Genomic DNA, 18,257 nt, shown 5'->3' with positions numbered 1-18,257 from the left:
AACACAGTTGGTTTGAAAAGGTAATTATTTGGGTTAAGCAATTGATTAAAAATGAGGGTATCTTACATAGTTATACCAAATGTATCAATATGTATAACTTTCCAGTTGAACCTAGCCAGTACATAAGGGTATTGTATGCAGTTCCCAGGGAAATTTTGAGACTTTTTGGGTATGACGATAGGCGTTTATTAGAATCAGTTGAAGAGTTTACTTCCTGCATTAGGTTGCACGGCAAGGATTTTTTAAGTTATGGGTGTAATGATTTTTCTTACGTTTCCTTTTTCAAACAAAAAATATCCTTGCTGTTACAGCTAAATGGAACTTTCTGTTTAAAAAACAGTTTGATTGGAGTACAATATGGTTGACTCCTCACAAGTATTGTATTACAAAGTAAGATTTCATATAAAATTGTACATCGAGTATACCCAGTCAAGACACTTGTGGTAAATTATTTCCAAAAAGAAGGTAATATTGTTGTTAATTTTGAAGAAAGTGATGTGATGTTAAAGTGTTTCTCAAATGATAAAGATAAAAATCTAGTATTTATATGTGATTAAATCATTATTATGTATTCGTTATTATATACATAAAGTTAAATGGATTGCAAAATTACCTGTATTTGAACAATTTAAAACTGACATTAAAACATATCTGGAAACTATCTCCAAAAGTAGAAATTTGAAAGCAATACGAACTATACAACTGTTTGCTATGCTTAAATTTTTCATTTAATGTATTTTTTTTCTTTCTTTTATTTTTATTTTTATTTTTTATTTATTTAATTATTTTTCAGGTAATTTTCCCTGTAAGCCCCTGACATGTTTTTTTTTTTTTTTTTTTTTTTTTTGCTGTATGTACTCTTGTTTGTACTTTTTGCATTGTTCAAAATAAAAAATAATAATAATTGTCTCCCGGGAGCGTTCGAAAGATGGCCGCCAGTGGACTGACTTGCTATAAAAACTTGATAAGAACGAAGACGGATGTGATTTTTTTGTTTTTGTTTTTAGGGACTGCATGTGGAAGCTGGAGGAGCTGAACACGTAGCGCCAGCTGAAGCTGCAGCCCCGAGGGTGGTGTAGGTATTTTATTTGTAAATAGAGTGTCGATGGTCCAAATGGGAGATAGGTGGCGGTAATGCACCAATGGGTTTCCGAACTGCTGTAAAACAGCAATAAGAAGAAGAAGACGGATGTGGTTGATTTTAGAGCTCCTTGGCCTAGCGGAAAAATATATGCGTTTGTTTCGTTTTTTTAGTATCACTTTTAAACATTTTCAAGAAGATAATTTTATGCTAAATGCATTAAAAGAACCTCGTTTAAAAGATTTGTCTTCCTTTTTCGCTAATTGCTACGAGGCCCTACAGTACGTTTTTCGCAAATAATATTTACTCTTTATCTGAACGAAATGCTCAGTGTTATGCGTTTGCTGAATGCACGTGTTTCTGCACTGTAAATTAATCTTGCATGATTTGACCAATATAGTGCAAATAACATCCAATAAAAACAACAACGTTGTCTTCATTTTAGGTTGAAGAGATGTCCGATTTACTGACAGTGTACGACGATGACCAGGCCAACACTTTCATTGACTGCACGGTACATTATTCTTTTTTTAATTATTATTATTATTATTTGGGTGCACATATATAAAAATTATGTGTACATAAATCCTTTTTTGTGTTATAACTACATGTAAAGACCTTGCTCTAACTGTAATTTAGAATGGATAAACTATGTTGTTAAATTAAAATTTTCAGGTATGTGACAAAAAAATAAGGGGAGATACCCAGTACAAAATCCACCTCACCACGTCACACCATTTGAAGGTAAGTAGTGAAATATCCAGTGTTGTGTATGGAGAGTTGGTCGTTATATATCTCAGAAATATAGTACATAACGTATAATAAGTAACGTATAGTACATCACTAAGCACTTTATTAGAAACACTTTGGTCCTAGGTGTAGCTCATCTGCCTCAAGGTTTGAGATGTTGTGCATTCTGAGATGATATTCTGCACACTACAATTGTACAGAGGGGTTATCTGAGTTACAGTAGCCTTTCTGTCAGCTCGAACCAGTCTGGCCATTCTCTGTTGACCTCTGCCATCAACAAGGCATTTCTGTTCACAGAATTGCCGATCACTGGATGTTTTTTTGTTTTTATTTTTGGCACCATTCTGAGTAAATTCTTGAGACTGATGTGTGTGAAAATCCCAGGAGATCAACAGTTACAGAAATACTCAAACCAGCCCGTCTGGCACCAACAATCATGCCACAGTCGAAATTACTGAGATCAAATTTTTCCCCATTCTGATGGTTGATGTGAACATTAACTGAAGCTCCTGACCGTATCTGCGTGATTTTATGCTTTGCATTGCTGCCACACTATTGGCTGATTAGATAATAGCATTAATAAGTAGATCTTCCTAATAAAGTGCTTAGTGAGTGTATGTTAATAATATATACTCTGTAGATCTGTTGCCAGTGTACATTTGAATATTCAGTCAAAGTAATCGCAAAAAGTAAATCCTGTTTAAAATCCTGAATGCTATGAATGAAGATGCCTTGGCCATGCATCATTACTACTTTATTACTTGCTAACATTTGTTTTATTGACTTGTCTGATTCATGCAACCTAAAGACTCCTGGGGGATCAACTATATAACAACATTTTGATTGCTAATTTTCTGTGTCTTGGACACTGTATACAGTATAACCTTGTATACGTGATGACTGCTCTGCTTTTCCAGTTCCATAAACTACTCGGTATGAAACTCAGGTATATTGCAGCAAGATGTGTCGTGGACATTTGAATGCTTTGGAGTCTTATCTGACAACATTTCAGTGTGCCATTGTCTTTATCTTCATATTTATATTTATGCATTTGACAGACGCTTTTATCTAAAGCGACATGCAGTGCATTCAGGGTATACATTTTATCAGTTTTTGTGTTCCCTGGGAATCGAACCTATGATCTTGGCGTTGCTAGCACCATGTTGAGCTACAGGACCCCATGTATTTGTGGGTTTATCTTTTCATTTTAAAAAGGGATTGTTCGCATGGATCATCAGTGTTCTGACCAGATGGCAGCTGCTTGGAACATCTATTAGTTCTTTTTGTTCTTGAGGACATCAAGATTCAAGTCTGCACTACATCCAAGTCATCTTTGCGTTGTACAGCATTGTTTACTTGTGTTTGTAGTCTGAGGGCATCCTCACACTACTCCAAGTAGTTGGCATGTGTACTAAAATATGTAGTACATTGCTGTACTTTATCATTTACAGCCCCCAGCACTGCTGTTGGTGTTGTAACAAGATGATGTACTTATTATAGTGACAGTCTGTTCACTGAAATTGTAAGAGTTAGCCAAATCCGCCAGCTCCAATCTGATTGGCTGGAGTCAGGGTGCACAGGTTTTTGTCAGTCCTCTGGTAATCCACATTTTTTGTTGTAAAGTTATGTTGTTAAAGCTATTTGCTGGATTGTTTAAAGTTTCTGAGGTTCATGGAATTTAATCTTTTTTTTTTTTTGAAGATTGTCTAGACTTTTGTTTGATTCAAACAATCAAAAAATTAGTAGCAAGTAAACAAGAGATCCTCAAACTCTTCTTGTATTCCGTTTGTTTTCAGAACTGCTTCTGACGTAGTTTGTACTTGCTACTTTTTGATGAATGGTAATTCTACCCTCCAGCCTTTACGCATGAATTATTTTGTGCTGTTGGCGAAGACTGCTGTGCCATAATAGGAACAAGTTACCACTTGGTTGCACTGCGTTCTATTATGGTATAATTAATTTCAGATTTATCCACCCACATACATTACTGTTGTTGGTGGTTGTCAACTATGGCACTGTCCTTTTTAAGTGGGTGGTCCATAGCACCAAACTTGTGCTGTTTTTCCTTCAACATGTAGGACTGTTCTGCATTCAGATTTCCTCTTCATCCCATATTACAGATGGCAGTGTTGATGCTTGCTCCTACACTCTCATTGCACAATACTGTTCAACTTCTATGAAGTTCCTCAATGTTCATCTTATTTCACCTCATAAACAAGTCAAACTCAACTTCGTGAATTAATTCTGTGAAAGACAATGTCTGGATTCCTTTTTCTCCACATGCGCCGCTTCCTTTACAAAGGCCATAGTTTTGATCATCTGTCATTTAACTTTTGTCCAGAGCGATGGACCGTATTGTTACTACAGGGACAGTCCTGCTTTGCACCCTGTGTCTGTGATTAACTGCCTTGATTGAATGATGATAGAGGGTCCCCTACTGGAATTTGGACCATCTACTATGCCAACACTCTTTGTTGCTTAAAGATGCTTGTGTCGTTATTAACCTCTTTGTTTACTTTATTTCAGTATTGCAAGTAACTTCTATGAAGTGCTCAAAAGTAAAAAGTATAATCACCTGTGCCTGTTTTTCCTCCATTGTTTGTCCTTATCTCTTCAAAGAAAGAAAACACCCTTGCTGCACAGGGTAAGTAGTAATAAATCAAAACTTTGTTCAAAATACGTCTAATATCTAGCCTCCTCACTATCCCTGGTTCTATTGGATTTAAACAGACATTTTAATGATTTATCGGCAAAAGATTGCCTATTTCAATGTTTGCAACTAAAAATGGCAAAATTCTTAAACTAAGTGATCATTGCAAAACATTTTAGTTTAGAGTTTTTGTAATAGTATTTAAGTTGTGCAGTTGAACTAAATCAGAATGTGTTTAGTTACTTACCATCAGTGTACTAAGTTTGTACTAAATGTCCCAAAATTGAATGTATTTCTTTTCAATTGTTGTTTGAGATTATATTGACATTTAATGTGCAATTTAGCACAATACAGTACCCCATCAGGAAATCCAACCGAATTCTCAAGGAGTTTGTAAGTATGAAAACTGTCAGATATCCTTTCAGAAGTTCAGTAGGGTTCCATACAGAAGGACATCCATCTGCCATTGAAATATTTGAACAAAGGACACCATTTAGCTGTCAAAATGACAGATTTAAGCACAGTCAATAGGAATCCTCCTGCTTTTGTCCTCCAAGTGATATGAAGGCAAAAACAACTATAGTTTCGTTTGGAGTCATTCATGGATTTGAACGCAAAGAAGGAAGTAGAATCCTGTTGGAATCACATCTGCCTGTAAAGGATGAGCAATCCATCAGTGGATTTTCCTGAAGACTATGGAGCCATGATATAATTCTCTCAAGAAACAGGAATAACATTGAACTTTTTCAGCTTTGGGTCAGTACATTGAGATGCAGGACACTGGATCTGAACAATTAATTCTGGTTTCTCTTCATTATCCTGCCCTCTAGTATATATTTCCCCCCAACATTTTTATGTAAATTTGCCATGTGGGAGGAATATTTGTAATTGTTTTTCCAAATAATGGTTTGGAATGCATATGTCTGATTTTTTTGAGAGCCCGCTTGCAAGTTAATTAACAAAGCAGGCATTGTCTAGTGAGAACACCTCATGCATGGCATACACATTGTGTATGAAAGTATAGGTGTGACAGGTGCTTAAGTATGAATTTCTGAAGCATACTACAAAGCCCTGTTCAGTTTTTATCTTTTGGACTGTTCACATTCCTGAGGATACTATTTTGTGATTTACTGAAATAAGATGTTGACCCTAGGGCTAGAGGATTTCCATATACAAAGTGCTGTAATCAAGGCTAGTACAACCTGTGTACCAGCTCATCACTTAAAGCTGGCACCACACTAGCAGACTCAAAAAAACTATTTTGGACAAGGGGGTCACATATGCTGACTGTTTTGCTGAGATCTTGCTCTCTTTAGTCGGAGGTATGACACACTTGCCGATTAAGAATGGTGATGTGGTGACAGACGTACCAATGCAACACTCTCTCTCTGATTCCCTGTCACATGGAGCTCACCAAAATAACAGCAGGAGTACCGCGTGAGCATAAACAATTGTAAAAGATTGATTTAGGATGCGATTCATTGAGTAACATACCTTGTGAAAGTGTATGATTGTGTATTTATCCATTGAGACTTGCTTTATCCCTTTGTCAATATGCAACTTTCAGTGAGTAAAGAAATTACATTCACTTAAAAACAGACTGTTGTGCCTCCGCTGGTTTCAATCTTCATTTTAATGTAGGAGAAAAATGCAGGAGAAACACTTTGTGATGGAATCACTTTGGATTACAATTAGCGTTTGTGATGAAATGAAACTGTTCAGATCAGCTTGACATCTTGTCAGTTCTTCTTCAGAAAAGAAGCTCATTGGTCACATGAAGAGAACTCAAGAGACCACCTTGGTGACAGAACGATTTTTTTCCAAGCAAGCCTGATGTCCTTTTTCAATTTTTGAAGCCATTAACTCAGCAGGAAGTTCAGACGGTCAAGGGATTAACAACCTCCTGCTTACAGACGCTAATGCATGCTTTGCCACCCTGTGCCTGACCGGTGATTATGTAAAGCTCACAACTGAAAATCACTGGAAAAATCGGCTAGTGTAGCGCCGGCTTAAATCATTTTTCAAGCTCTCCATAAAGATGCTTTTTAGCACAATCTGCCTGTGATATTTCTGAACCTTGATGTCATTGGTGTAAGATGGGAAGAATGTTTTACAAAAATCACCTTTACCACTGAGCTTTGAGATGCACAGATGAAGCATAAGTGGATGGGAAATATTGGAAATGTTTCAGCATCGTTCCAAAATTTGTGACCGGGAACATCGGTCACAAGACAGTCTTTCATCAAGAGCTTCAAACATTTAAGTGTGCACTGCAGAAAGAAATGGATAGTCTTGGGCCTCAAATGATCCAAAATCAACTTTTTCACACAACAATCTCTTTTGATAAACAGCCTAAACAGGAATGTGCTTACAGAAATGAACAAGATCATCATCATTTAAAAAGTACCATTTCCTAAGTGTCAAATTGAAACAAAATGTGGAAGCAAACATCAACATTATGTTTTGACACTGTGAGGAAGTTCCCATTAGTTCTACAGGACTCCCATCTGCAAATTTGGGGTAATGTTTCCCAACAGTCAATGCCATGTCGTCAACTTGTACCTGAAAATTCAGCTATTTCATAAAGCTTGCCTGATTAAACGGATTGAAATTATCATGATGCATGGTAATGTACCTTTGTAAACAGGGTGGGCATACACCATTGTATGCTATTGCATTAAAGTTTGATTTCAGACCATTTGTATTACAAATTGGGATCACCTCATGCCAGAGTCCACTGTCTCTGAGGGATATTCCATTGAATTATGGTCATTTTTATTACTTACAGAAATGATTTGATTTTTAACCAAATCAGACGACTTAGTTATCAAAAGTAGATTTTAAAAACCGTAGGTTTCTAATCACTATACACTTTTATTACATTTTAACTGTGTTTTGCCATGGAAATAGCGATGGAAGCTGGCTTGGTGCTAAATCACAAACAAACAAATTGGGATCACATTAAAATTTCACAACTATTAGGAATGATCATGTTTTATGAGCTTGTTTTGTCTTCTAGGAAAGATTCCAAGGCCACCTCCACTGCCAGAATGGACAGATATCAAACAATATTTGGAATACCTGAATCTTGATGAGCCCATCATTGGTAAGACAGTTTTATGTGACTTCATGTCTATTAAAGTCATCATGACCAAAATGGCCTTTAAAAATTAAACAATTTAGACATAATTCATAGCCTAGGTGTTTAACTGAATAAACATCTCATTCTTGTAACCACGGTAGATCTACTTTCTTTGTTCAGGTCTCAGCTCCCTGGAACAGATTCCAGACCTTGCTGAAGATGGCAGACACAGTTTACAGTACATGTGCAAAGTGTGTGTCGTGGAGATGGACCTGCATAACGCTGTTGCCCATGTTGTTGGACGCAAGCACCGGCAAAAATACCTGGTAAGGTGGTTCTTTTTCACAATGAATTTACTCATCTTATATTCTCATCCTGTTCAGAGTTAAAGGAAAAGGTCACATGATATCCTTTTTGGCAGGAGCTGAAAAGGCCAGACTTAGTGACATGGCGAGACAACTTTCTGAAACAGCCAGGTCTTGTTGCCAGAGCTAAAGCTGCGGTAGTTGAAAAGCAGGAGGGATGGGGAACGCCAGTGGTAATATTATCTTAGTGGATTTATTACAAAGTTTAATCATCTTGGGTAAACTTGCATACAATAAATGGAAATGAATTAATATTTAATTATTTCATTTCAGCCACTCAAAACACCACAGAACAAATTCAGAAATGTTAATCAAGGTGAGGATTTGACCTAAAACATCATTGGTTGAGATTTCATTGAGTAATTTTTATTCATAGTACAATATTTCATTTTGTATGAAATTGTAAAATAGGGGGGTATTTACACTTGGTCACTATGTGTTTTTACTGATTGGATTGCTATCAGATTGAATAAGCACATTCCGTTTACAATTGGCCACATCAGCCTGTCTCCGCCAAACAGATATAAATTGGAAATCTTCAATTCCCACACCATATGCAATAAAACAAGATACTTCCAAGATAATGCTAATACCAGGCAGCGAATTTAAAAGATGTGATTTATTATTTGATATAAAGTGATTATACCCCGTACAGGGGTATCCGTGTGCATGTGTGTGCGCTGTGTATTTCCCCCTCGTCGCTTGTCGAAGTAATGATGCATCATACATGTCGGCTGGGCTTATTGTCAGTGTTTAGTTTGTTTCGTCAGCGATCTGCATCAAATAAATGAATAAAGTTATGTCTCTCCTACAACGTGCATCAGTTTCTTAATTTGGTGCTTTTTATTGCGTAACATGAGCCTTATGGAAATACTCTTGTAGCAGCAGTTATGTTTCATGTTTTCCGTATGCTGACATAGCGCTGTTTGGGCAGAGGAAAGTTTACATATGTAGCTTGAATAGCCAGATGCATTTACACTTGACACTTACAACTATCCGAGTTTCGAATGGAATGCGTCTCAAAACACCTGGTCGGATTTATGTCTGCGAGGGAATTTACACTTGGTCTTTTCATGATCAGATAACTATCCGATCAGCGAAAACGCATGAAGTGACCCAAGTGTAAATACCCCAATAAACCACTCAATTTTTGTCACTTTTGCCTATGTAATAGGAAATGATTTAAGGTCCAGTGTTCATGGACAAGACCCTCGTATGAAATCACCATTAGTTGAAGATATTCATAGAAAGTCAAACTTGGATGAAGACAAATGTGGCTGGCCCTATTATACTGGGGAAAAGAATGACCAATATGATAGACCTCATCCAGATGAAAACAGACATCAAAGACAATTTGAAAAAACTGAAATTCGAGGAAGATTCTTTCGAGGAGACAACTATTCTAAAAGAGCAGAAACAGAAGTATATGGCAGACCCCATGTAGAACAGGGAGGTGGAAGGAGGCCTCATTCTCAAGAAGACTATGAGGAAGCAAATCTGGGCAGAGGACAGTACTCAAGAGGAGATAGACTCGAGTCCAAAGACTATGATGTCCAAGAGAACGTTTATCAAGAAGATGTGCCAAGAAACAAATTTCGTGACAGAGACCTCAGAATCCACAGTGCAGCTCCGTGCCCAGGAGAATCAGTGTATCAGGAAGAGAAAATGGAGGTTGGTATGTATGCAGCTTATGAGGAAAGAGGATCGGGCATGGAGGTTATGCCAAAGCATGGCAGAAGCTTTCATGATGAGGAGAGAAGGGAGAATGTCAGAGAATTTGCAAGAAGGACTTGGGACGAATCTAATGAGATGCAAGGATACCCTGAAAGGCTAGATCCCAGAGATTTTCCAAGAGCATATTCCCACGAACCAGTTCCAGCCAAGAAGAAAAGGAAGAGCAGGTTCTCTGATGCAACAGCGGAGGAAATAGCAGTTGCACACATGAGGTGGTGTGATTACATTAAACTTGTTGATTGGTCAATAAAAGTATGATGATTAGGTAGTTTGATGAATTGTGTATGTAGATATTCATAAACCTTCCATATCTCTTCCTTTTGTTTTTTAACAATGTTAGTTATTGTATTATGTAAACAAAAGACAATGCTAGTGAGATTTTGAATTGGTGAACTACTAAATTCCCAACAAACCAAAACATGTTTTGCTGTAAGAATGATATTTGCATTTGGTCTATTACACTATGTAACACAAATTTTGTTCCTGGGTAGTAAGTGTTATTTCCTAATTGCTTATGCCTCAAAAGTATAGAAAATGGCTATTATTCCCCACAAACTTTGCTTTTGTGACCAGGACAGTGATATTTTGAAATGTACCTATTTCCAATGAGAAAACGGGTGAATTTGTGTCTTCGTTCACATAAAGTCAGAAAAAAACAACATATGAATCCAAATTAACATGTATTTATACTAAAGAAATACAAAAATAACTACAAAAGATTTAGAAGTGAGCAGTTTTTCGAGATTTACGATTATACTGTAAATCACTTTCACGAATCATCCCCCAGATGTACTCATCATACTTCAAGGTGTCCAGCAAGGTCTTGATGCTGTTGTAATCCTCTTTGAGGTGCAACGAGTGAGCCAGGGGAAGAGACGGGTACTTGTTACCATTATGGAGCAGCATGGCTTTGAGGCTCCTGGATGAGCTGTCAATGAAGAGGCGCCACTCATTCTGGTTATAGGCGATTCCGTTTGCCTTGAACAGACTGGTCACGTTGTGGCAGAAGCAGAGCCCATCTTGACGAGTGAAGAAGTCCAAAAAGTTCCACTGCTTAAGCCTAGACGTCAAAAGCTCGGCATTGGACTTGGTGAGACCAAGATCTCTAATCAAGTCGTTTAGGTCTTTTTGGTTGGGGTAGTATGGGTTTCTCTCCTCAGCTTCACCTCTGAAATTGTCATCTGGATCTACAACGTCTTCCTCGCTCTCTGACTTGCTGCTCTCTTCTAAAGACGGCTGCTCTCTTTCCGGAGGAGTGGGTACGGGGAACTCATGGCAGTGTGGCACTGGGACGATGAATGAAGGAAGGTCCGGATATGTGATAGCAGGTGCACTCTTGCCAGTCCGACATTTGGAAGGGTCCACCTTGCAGAAGTAGCAGTTGCTTGAGTGGTCAGTGGGTTCCCGCAAAATTTTTGGGATAGCGAACTTCATGGCTCTCTTTTCCCCTCTGTACCATCCTACAAAAATACATTTATTTCACCCATGACTAATGTGTAAGAGATTCTCTCAACATTTTTCATATGTGATATATTTTTTCAATAACATTGAAAATTTTAAAATATTTTAAAATTAAAAACTTTTACAATTTTAAAAATTAACAAATTTTATAACAAAATTCTGAGCAACAGCTGTCCATCTTACCTTACAGAGTTTTTTTGCAGTGCTCGCAGGTGAAATGGAGTGCCCAGGGTTTGTCTTGATTCCCAACAGGAATGCCGAAATATGCCTTGTAGGCCTCACACATCTTGGCAGATGCTTCCACGGAGTAGGAAGCCTCTTGATGCCATCTCAGAAAAACGCAGATATGGATCCACTTATGCAGCTGGAACTAAACTGAACTGGTGGGCTTAAGACCCCTGTATTTATACTACTATTTATATTACTGGAAAGTTCTAGAAGTTACTCCAAGTTTACTCAGCACTGAATCCATCTAGAATGTTCTAGAAAATAGGTAAATTTCGAAATATCACTGTCCTGGTCACAAAAGCAAAGTTTGTGGGGAATAATAGCCATTTTCTATACTTTTGAGGCATAAGCAATTAGGAAATAACAATTACTACCCAGGAAACAAAAAATTTATAAAATAATAATTGTTACACGGTGTTATCTTTCATTTACTATTTTATTTTTTCCCCAAAAGAAGCTAAAATAATTCTCATTTCAGACATTCTCAAGAATTTATCCACAAAGAGAACCTAAGAGGAGCACAGAGACGAGCAAATTCTCCGGTAAAACTACAAGGCTAACCTTCCCTTTTAAATTTACACATTTGTTTTCAGTAGGTATTGCAGTGACATGCTTGAGTCATTGGTTTTCTTGTGTCGTTGGTCTTCTTGTTCCTGTTTTTACAGCTGTTTAATAACCCAGTTGTGGATTCTGGCAGTATGTCCCATGATTATCAACATACTGAAAATGTTCTGGATGTACTTGTGAGTGCACAATATTTTACAAACGTGTAAAAGTGATAACATTTCCCTGATAGACTTAAGTTGTACTTGTAACATATTCTGTTCAATTTCAGAGTGACATTCAAATTGAAAATCTGGAAGAAGCTAAATTTCTCAAAGAAAAGCTATGCACAGTTTTGAAAGAATTCCAAGCGAATAAAACTGGGGTAAGCCCGTAGTTAGTACCCGTAAAATCAACATTATCTGTAAAGAATTATTCTTATTTAATTCAAAGTCTAAATAAATCCGTTAATAATTTTCCTTCATCTCAAGGGCCATACTTCACAATTTGCCAGTGAACAGCGCAGAGATGCATATGATAAGGACCTAAGGGATGATCCAGATAGCATTTATTTAGAAAATAGAGATTTCCAAGAGGTCAGACGATATGAAGACGATCCCAGGAGTTTCCAAGAATCCAGACAACATGACAATGAACCTAGAGCATTTGGAGAGGTCAGACGATATGAAGACGATCCCAGTAGTTTCCAAGAATCCAGACAACATGACAATGACCCTAGAGCGTTTGGAGAAGTCAGACGAAATGAAGACGATCCCAGTAGTTTCCAAGAATCCAGACAACATGACAATGACCCTAGAGCGTTTGGAGAGGTCAGACGATATGAAGACGATCCCATGAGTTTCCAAGAATCCAGACAATATGACGATGACCCTAGAGTGTTTGGAGAGGTCGGACAATACAAGGATGACCCCAGAGGTCCTAGAGAAAGCAGATTTTATGAAGATGACTCTAGAGATCACAGAGAGACAAGACGATTTGAGAGTTATCCCAGTGATTTTCAAGAAGCAAGGCAATATGCAGATGATCCCAGAAAACTTCAAAAGACAAGGTTACATGACAACAAAAGAGATTTTCCAGAGCAGAGAGTTTATGAGGATGATCCTAGAGAAGAGGCAGGACGTTACAAAGAATATTCAAGAGCTTCACAAGATAGCAGAGAAGGTCCAAGAGGTACTCATGAGACAAGATATTATGATGATGATTTCAGGGGCTTTGGAAATGTGGATCCTGAAAGAAAATGGGATCATCAGAGAAGGCATTCATTAGAGCGCTTTAAAGGCTTGGGCCCTGAAGACATTGAGAGAGGTTTTCAAGGTAACTAAGTTATAAACATTACCTCTTTTAAAGGGGACATATTATGCCCCTTTTTACACGACGTAATATAAGTCTCATGTGTCACCAGAATGTGTCTTGTCAAGTTTCAGCTCAAAACAACTCGCATATCGTTTATTCTACCATGCCTTTATTACCCCTGTTTTGTAGCCCTGTTCCAAACGGCCTGTTTTAGTGTCTGTAGCTTTAAATGCAAAGGAGCTGGAAGTGGACTGTGCCTTTCCTGCTGGTGCCATGGATACCCCGGCGACAACAATGCAGGAGAAATTAAACAGTTAAAAAAATTATAAATAACATGGAGAACACTGTCAATCATCTTACTGTACTGTGCATAACAAAGGTCGAGTTATGAAATATGAAAAACAGCTATAGTCGTAAAATACCACTAGCGTTTCATAATAGTTTTTGAAATAATGACCAGTTTTATTATACGGAAAATCTTCATTGCATGAACACTCAAGCGGGACTGTGGAGGATGCCAATCAGTTTATATTGTAACTGAAACAGAGCTACAGCTTCACTGTTATGGAATAAGGTAGTTAGGGACTGGTTGCTACGTTACACAAAGCACAATGTTTTCACAACAAGCGTTTTTCGTGCAATGCGCAAACAAGCAAATTCAGAAAGCCAAATTGCAAACATTAAAAAGTATCAAGTACAAAACTTATGACTTGAAAATCTGAAGTTGGGTCACGGAGAGTTTGTATCGATCCATCCTTGATCCTTAGCGTTGAAGCAAATCCAGCCTTGTGTTGACCATCGTTGATCAAGCAGTGTTGAGTTAGCACAAGCGGCTCTAGTGAGGAGATAAATCTGGCAGACTGTGCGCTGCTTGCTCAGGTTTTACAGTAATAATGGCAGATCTAATCTTCTCGGGCGGATCTCTTCGCCAGCTGTGGGCGGTACCTTTCCCCTTTTTACATCATAAAGGGCTGCAAAACTGAACGGCTCATTCGGAGACCCTGTTTTTTATTGATGGGGAAAGGAAAGAAATGAGGGGATGGTCTATTACCATATTTTGTTGTTGTCTACACACTGGGGACACATAATTTTTTTGTTTTTTGAAAAAGTGGATTTTGCTTAGTATGTTACCTTTATTTAACATGTATTGAATGCTCCACATGGTAAAAGGGCAAACAAGCCTTCTAGAGGAGCAGATGACAAGGTCCTCAGACATGATTACATTTTTAAAAGTATTCCAGAGTGTCTCAAAAAAATGACATTACACAAACCATTTAAAAACGGCATTGAGTTAGCAACATCCCTTTAAGATCTCTGTTCTTGATTATTTACTGACTTCATTCCATATGATTATCTTTTTTAGAGAGCATTGGCAAGCCTCCCATTCACTACCAACCACCTTCTCTTCTCGAGAAAACAAGGATATTTCCTGGGAGAGGACAGCAGAGGTTACATCATTATGACCGCCGCCCTGGTGATGAATTCTATGACCCATTCCACCCATCATCCTCACCACCACCAGAAACGACAAACTCCACCAGTCTTGACAAGATTGCATCGACTCTTTTGGAGCTTGTGGCCCGTAGATAAAATTAAGCTCAGATGTTACTTCTATAATGTGAAATGGTTAAAGCTTAACCAGATGAGATTCTGAGCTGAAATTTGGGAGTTTAATTTACCATAATGCTACGTGATGACACAACATGAAATTACATCAGGAGACTGTTTTTGCTGTTGATTTCCTTTGTCAGTTTAGAAAAAAAGCATCCAATAAATGGAACATTATTTTCAGTAATTAGGTAGATGATGTAGCTGCTTATTAGTTTATAATCTTAATATTTGTAGCGTACTTGCTTTTGGTTTTTTGCAGTGGTTCTTGTTGTGAAATTGTACTGTTTTTTTATTATTTTGTTCTGTGGGTTTGATAAAAGACAAGTGTTGAAAATAATAAACCATTGAACCCAATCTTGACATTTATTGAATGATTGTTGAAATACGTTCTGATTGGTGGAATATAAAATTACAGCATTAAATAGCTGTGGCTAGTTTCTTCGAACATGTACATTTATATATTTTATTCCTCTCTCAAAGCCCCTTTAACATTGTATGTTGCATAAAGTTTATGTTATAGCATAGTTGTACCGTTTATGCTGCATAGTACAGGGGCTTAAGTTGTCATGGGTTGTATATGTCAATTTTGAGTCAGAGGTCTAGTTGTATAAATGCTTGTTTTCTCTAGCAATAGGTTTTGTATGTTGGTTTCAAACTATCCTAAATTAGTACAATTTCTGTTCGTTCTTTCCTAAAAAAAAACTAAAATTCCAATATTGACATTTTGTGTAAACAAGTGAACACATTAAAACTGAGTTATATCTTATATTATGAAGGTTTGCCAGGAAATTTTAATTATACTTGGGCCGATGATCTTTTACATAAATGTCAGGTCGGACCGGGTTGTCACTTGTGTATTTGTTTTTTTAACAATGCACATGCACTAATTGCAATTTATCTTTGACAAAGGCAATTGTTTTATTTATTTTACTTTTCCCATTTTTGCTTTTTTTCCCATTAATTATAATTCTTATTTTACAGTAATAACTATTATTTTGAATTATGAGTTATTTACAATTAAATATAGCTGAAAAGTCAAGAATTAGCCTACAATACTTTTAATGCAGTTTTATTCATATTTCCAATATTTCATATACGTGATAATAAAGAGTAATTTTTCCCCTGAAAGTTCGATATCGTTTAGTAGGCAATATTAAAAGCATATGATATCCCGTAGCCTATTTCCCTGTAAAGAAATCGAGTTCTTTATCCCTATAAAGATGTTTATTATTTTATTTTAATATAGACAGTCAAGGGAGAAAGGCAGACAGTTATAATCGTTTCAAATGCATGAACAGAATTCTAATGGTACGTTATTTCGTGAGTTCAACCTCTCGCTGAACTGAAGGACTTGCGATTTATATTGGGGCTAATCTATGAGAGCGTCACAGTAAACGTAACACTTCTTCCGGTTTAAAAAAAAAAAAAAAAAAGTCAAATCGTCGGCCATCTTGGTTTCCCGTAACAGCCTGAAATAAATTAAATATTACGTCGAACGGGACTACACTGCGATTTCATCACGTAAAGTAAGTACAAAAAATGACACGCTTTGCATCGTTACTATTCGCCTATAATCTACGGCTGAGTTTTGATGAAGTGGGGGTCAGTTTGAGCTCGAGGACCAATAAAAGTTTTCATCCAATGGACGATTGTTTTGGAGGATGAACATAGGCGCCATTTCCCTCCTCGCACTCTGAAGCGCTTATTGGTGGCTAGTGGAAGGGAATGGAGGCGGTCGGGAAACTGTTGGTCGTTGATCGCCATTTTGACTCTTTGGCGTAAAATACTTCTATTGGCTTATGGGTATGCTTTGAGCCCAAATGGTGGCAGTTTCCTAACTACCAGAATCCCTAGAAACCTTGATTGGTGGAATCTGGTCCGAGGTTTGATTGGTCTGAAGGACAGATCCAAACGTAGCCTTTATTGGTTAGACTGTCTTTACACCGCTTTACTAATATTTTAGGAAACCTTTGCTCAAAAGACTCCCCAAAACCGTCGTTATTTCACTTCTTCTAATTTGATAGTAATCACAGTCAAATGCGGCCTGCTAACGGAGCGAGCACCGTCTCCGTACATTTACGCGGCTATTTTTTATGTATTATCAGTCTATAATCTTGGCTGCAGATGTTGGGGGTTCAGTGAGCCTCGCAATGAAAATAATTGATCACTTCTGGTTTCTTCAAAAATATTTACGTTTCACACACATAACCCGAATGTATTATAGAGGTTAGCATGTCTCCTAGTAGATTCGTAATGCTTTGTTTACTTCATTAATGTAAATTACTTTCATCACATGTAGGAAAGTATTGTGTAGTATGAATTAGCAAGGGTATAAGAAAGGACGATGTCAGTGAATGTTTTACTCTTGGTGAAATTTGCCTAGTACCATTATAAGTTTCAGCAAAACAGCCAAGCTTTGTAACCAGTTTCTCTGCTGAATGACAATGTAGATTATACAAAAAGGCTGTAATTTAAGAAGTATGGGCAAGGCGATAATGGAGCAGGTTAAATGGAGGTCAGTTCATTGCGTATGAACTCATTCTGTACATTACTAATGATTCGTCATTCAAAGCAGTGGAGATTTTCAAGGAAGACGTGGAAGCAAAACCATTGATGACTGACCCCGATTTTGCCATAATCTTTAAGGACTGTTGCTGTAAATAATTTACCTTCCTTCTAAATGTCTTTGGACAACAACAAATTATGGAAAGGATTGTAATGCATGCAGGGTAGCTGTTGTTCTTTCATCTTGACTTCTTCAGAATGAGGTTTAGCCCTCATTTTGATGTTCATTTCTGCCTCCCTTCTTGTCTATACTCTTAGGCCTATGTATGTATAAAAAAACAGAGTGTCTATTTACACTAAGAGTAAATAGCCCATCTTGTTGGAAGAGGCTATTTACACTAACTCCGCTCACCAATGCTCAGACCAAACTCAAGACAGCCACAACAGATTTATTTGGGGTCAACTTCTGATCAAATGAAGATGGGCATGTTTGAATGTTTCGCGATGGGGCAGAGACATTAAAATTGTTAACGGCTTAGACATTTAGTGGATTAATAAACTGGATAACTAAGTGGATATTTGTGCTCCAATAGTCTGGTGGAAACACAGGATTTTATGACCAACTGACCCCCATGTGCATTTCTGGGTGTGATGACAGTATGTGTTGTCACGCTGGAGATCCGTGTTCCAATCCCACCCCATGACATACTTTTTCCCATGTCTCTACTCTTAATATTTCCTATAATACTACTTATAGTAATAAATAAAAGAAATTCCTTGCAGTGATTTGGTCACAGTGAAGTTCGGAGATTTGAGAGAAGGATTTGATCCGGATAAAATTAACCATGGTTTTACTGTAGTAATATTGTAGTAACCATGTGTTTTGGTGGAAATTATATAGTTCTGATGTACTAACCATGGTGTTACTACAGT

At 37.4% G+C, this 18,257-nt stretch overlaps 2 protein-coding genes across 5 annotated transcripts in view; both read left to right on the top strand.

The window, feature by feature from the left end:
* The first annotated feature begins 1,168 nt into the window (after nt 1-1,168).
* On the top strand, nt 1,169-15,590 carry si:ch211-13c6.2 (uncharacterized protein LOC100000125 homolog). Of its 4 annotated transcripts, XM_051664283.1 has the most exons (15): nt 1,169-1,362; nt 1,527-1,595; nt 1,757-1,825; nt 4,430-4,475; nt 7,501-7,587; nt 7,744-7,889; nt 7,985-8,101; nt 8,202-8,244; nt 9,103-9,874; nt 11,830-11,893; nt 12,017-12,094; nt 12,187-12,279; nt 12,386-12,568; nt 12,725-13,229; nt 14,572-15,590. In XM_051664283.1, the coding sequence occupies exons 2-15, from the start codon at nt 1,536-1,538 to the stop codon at nt 14,796-14,798; spliced, it is 2,490 nt and encodes an 829-aa protein (XP_051520243.1). In that variant the 5' UTR covers nt 1,169-1,362; nt 1,527-1,535; the 3' UTR covers nt 14,799-15,590. The 4 variants fall into 4 exon arrangements, with proteins under 4 accessions (XP_051520243.1, XP_051520242.1, XP_051520241.1 ...); XM_051664282.1 differs by having other exon boundaries at nt 4,451-4,475; nt 12,386-13,229; XM_051664281.1 differs by having other exon boundaries at nt 12,386-13,229.
* A 665-nt stretch (nt 15,591-16,255) lies between these two features.
* LOC127421340 (nuclear transcription factor Y subunit gamma-like) overlaps nt 16,256-18,257 on the top strand; it is a 35,692-nt gene continuing 33,690 nt past the window's right edge. Inside the window, exon 1 of the mRNA XM_051664354.1 lies at nt 16,256-16,345. The gene's annotated coding sequence lies outside the window, so the exon portion shown is untranslated. The remainder of the gene's footprint in view (nt 16,346-18,257) is intronic.

Source organism: Myxocyprinus asiaticus, chromosome 30, assembly GCF_019703515.2.
Source record: "Myxocyprinus asiaticus isolate MX2 ecotype Aquarium Trade chromosome 30, UBuf_Myxa_2, whole genome shotgun sequence".
Lineage (NCBI taxonomy): Eukaryota > Metazoa > Chordata > Actinopteri > Cypriniformes > Catostomidae > Myxocyprinus > Myxocyprinus asiaticus.
The sequence above is the reverse complement of the archived record's forward strand: the minus strand, read 5'-3'. Positions and strand labels throughout refer to the sequence as shown.

Bases quoted from the DNA above. Each gene is read 5' to 3' on its own strand.
- si:ch211-13c6.2 (XM_051664281.1), top strand. From the start codon at position 1,536: ATGTCCGATTTACTGACAGTGTACGACGATGACCAGGCCAACACTTTC. The intron at 4,476-7,500 runs GTAAGTAGTAAT...TTTGTCTTCTAG, and splicing joins AAACACCCTTGCTGCACAGG to GAAAGATTCCAAGGCCACCT. The intron at 12,280-12,385 runs GTAAGCCCGTAG...CTTCATCTCAAG, and splicing joins TCCAAGCGAATAAAACTGGG to GGCCATACTTCACAATTTGC.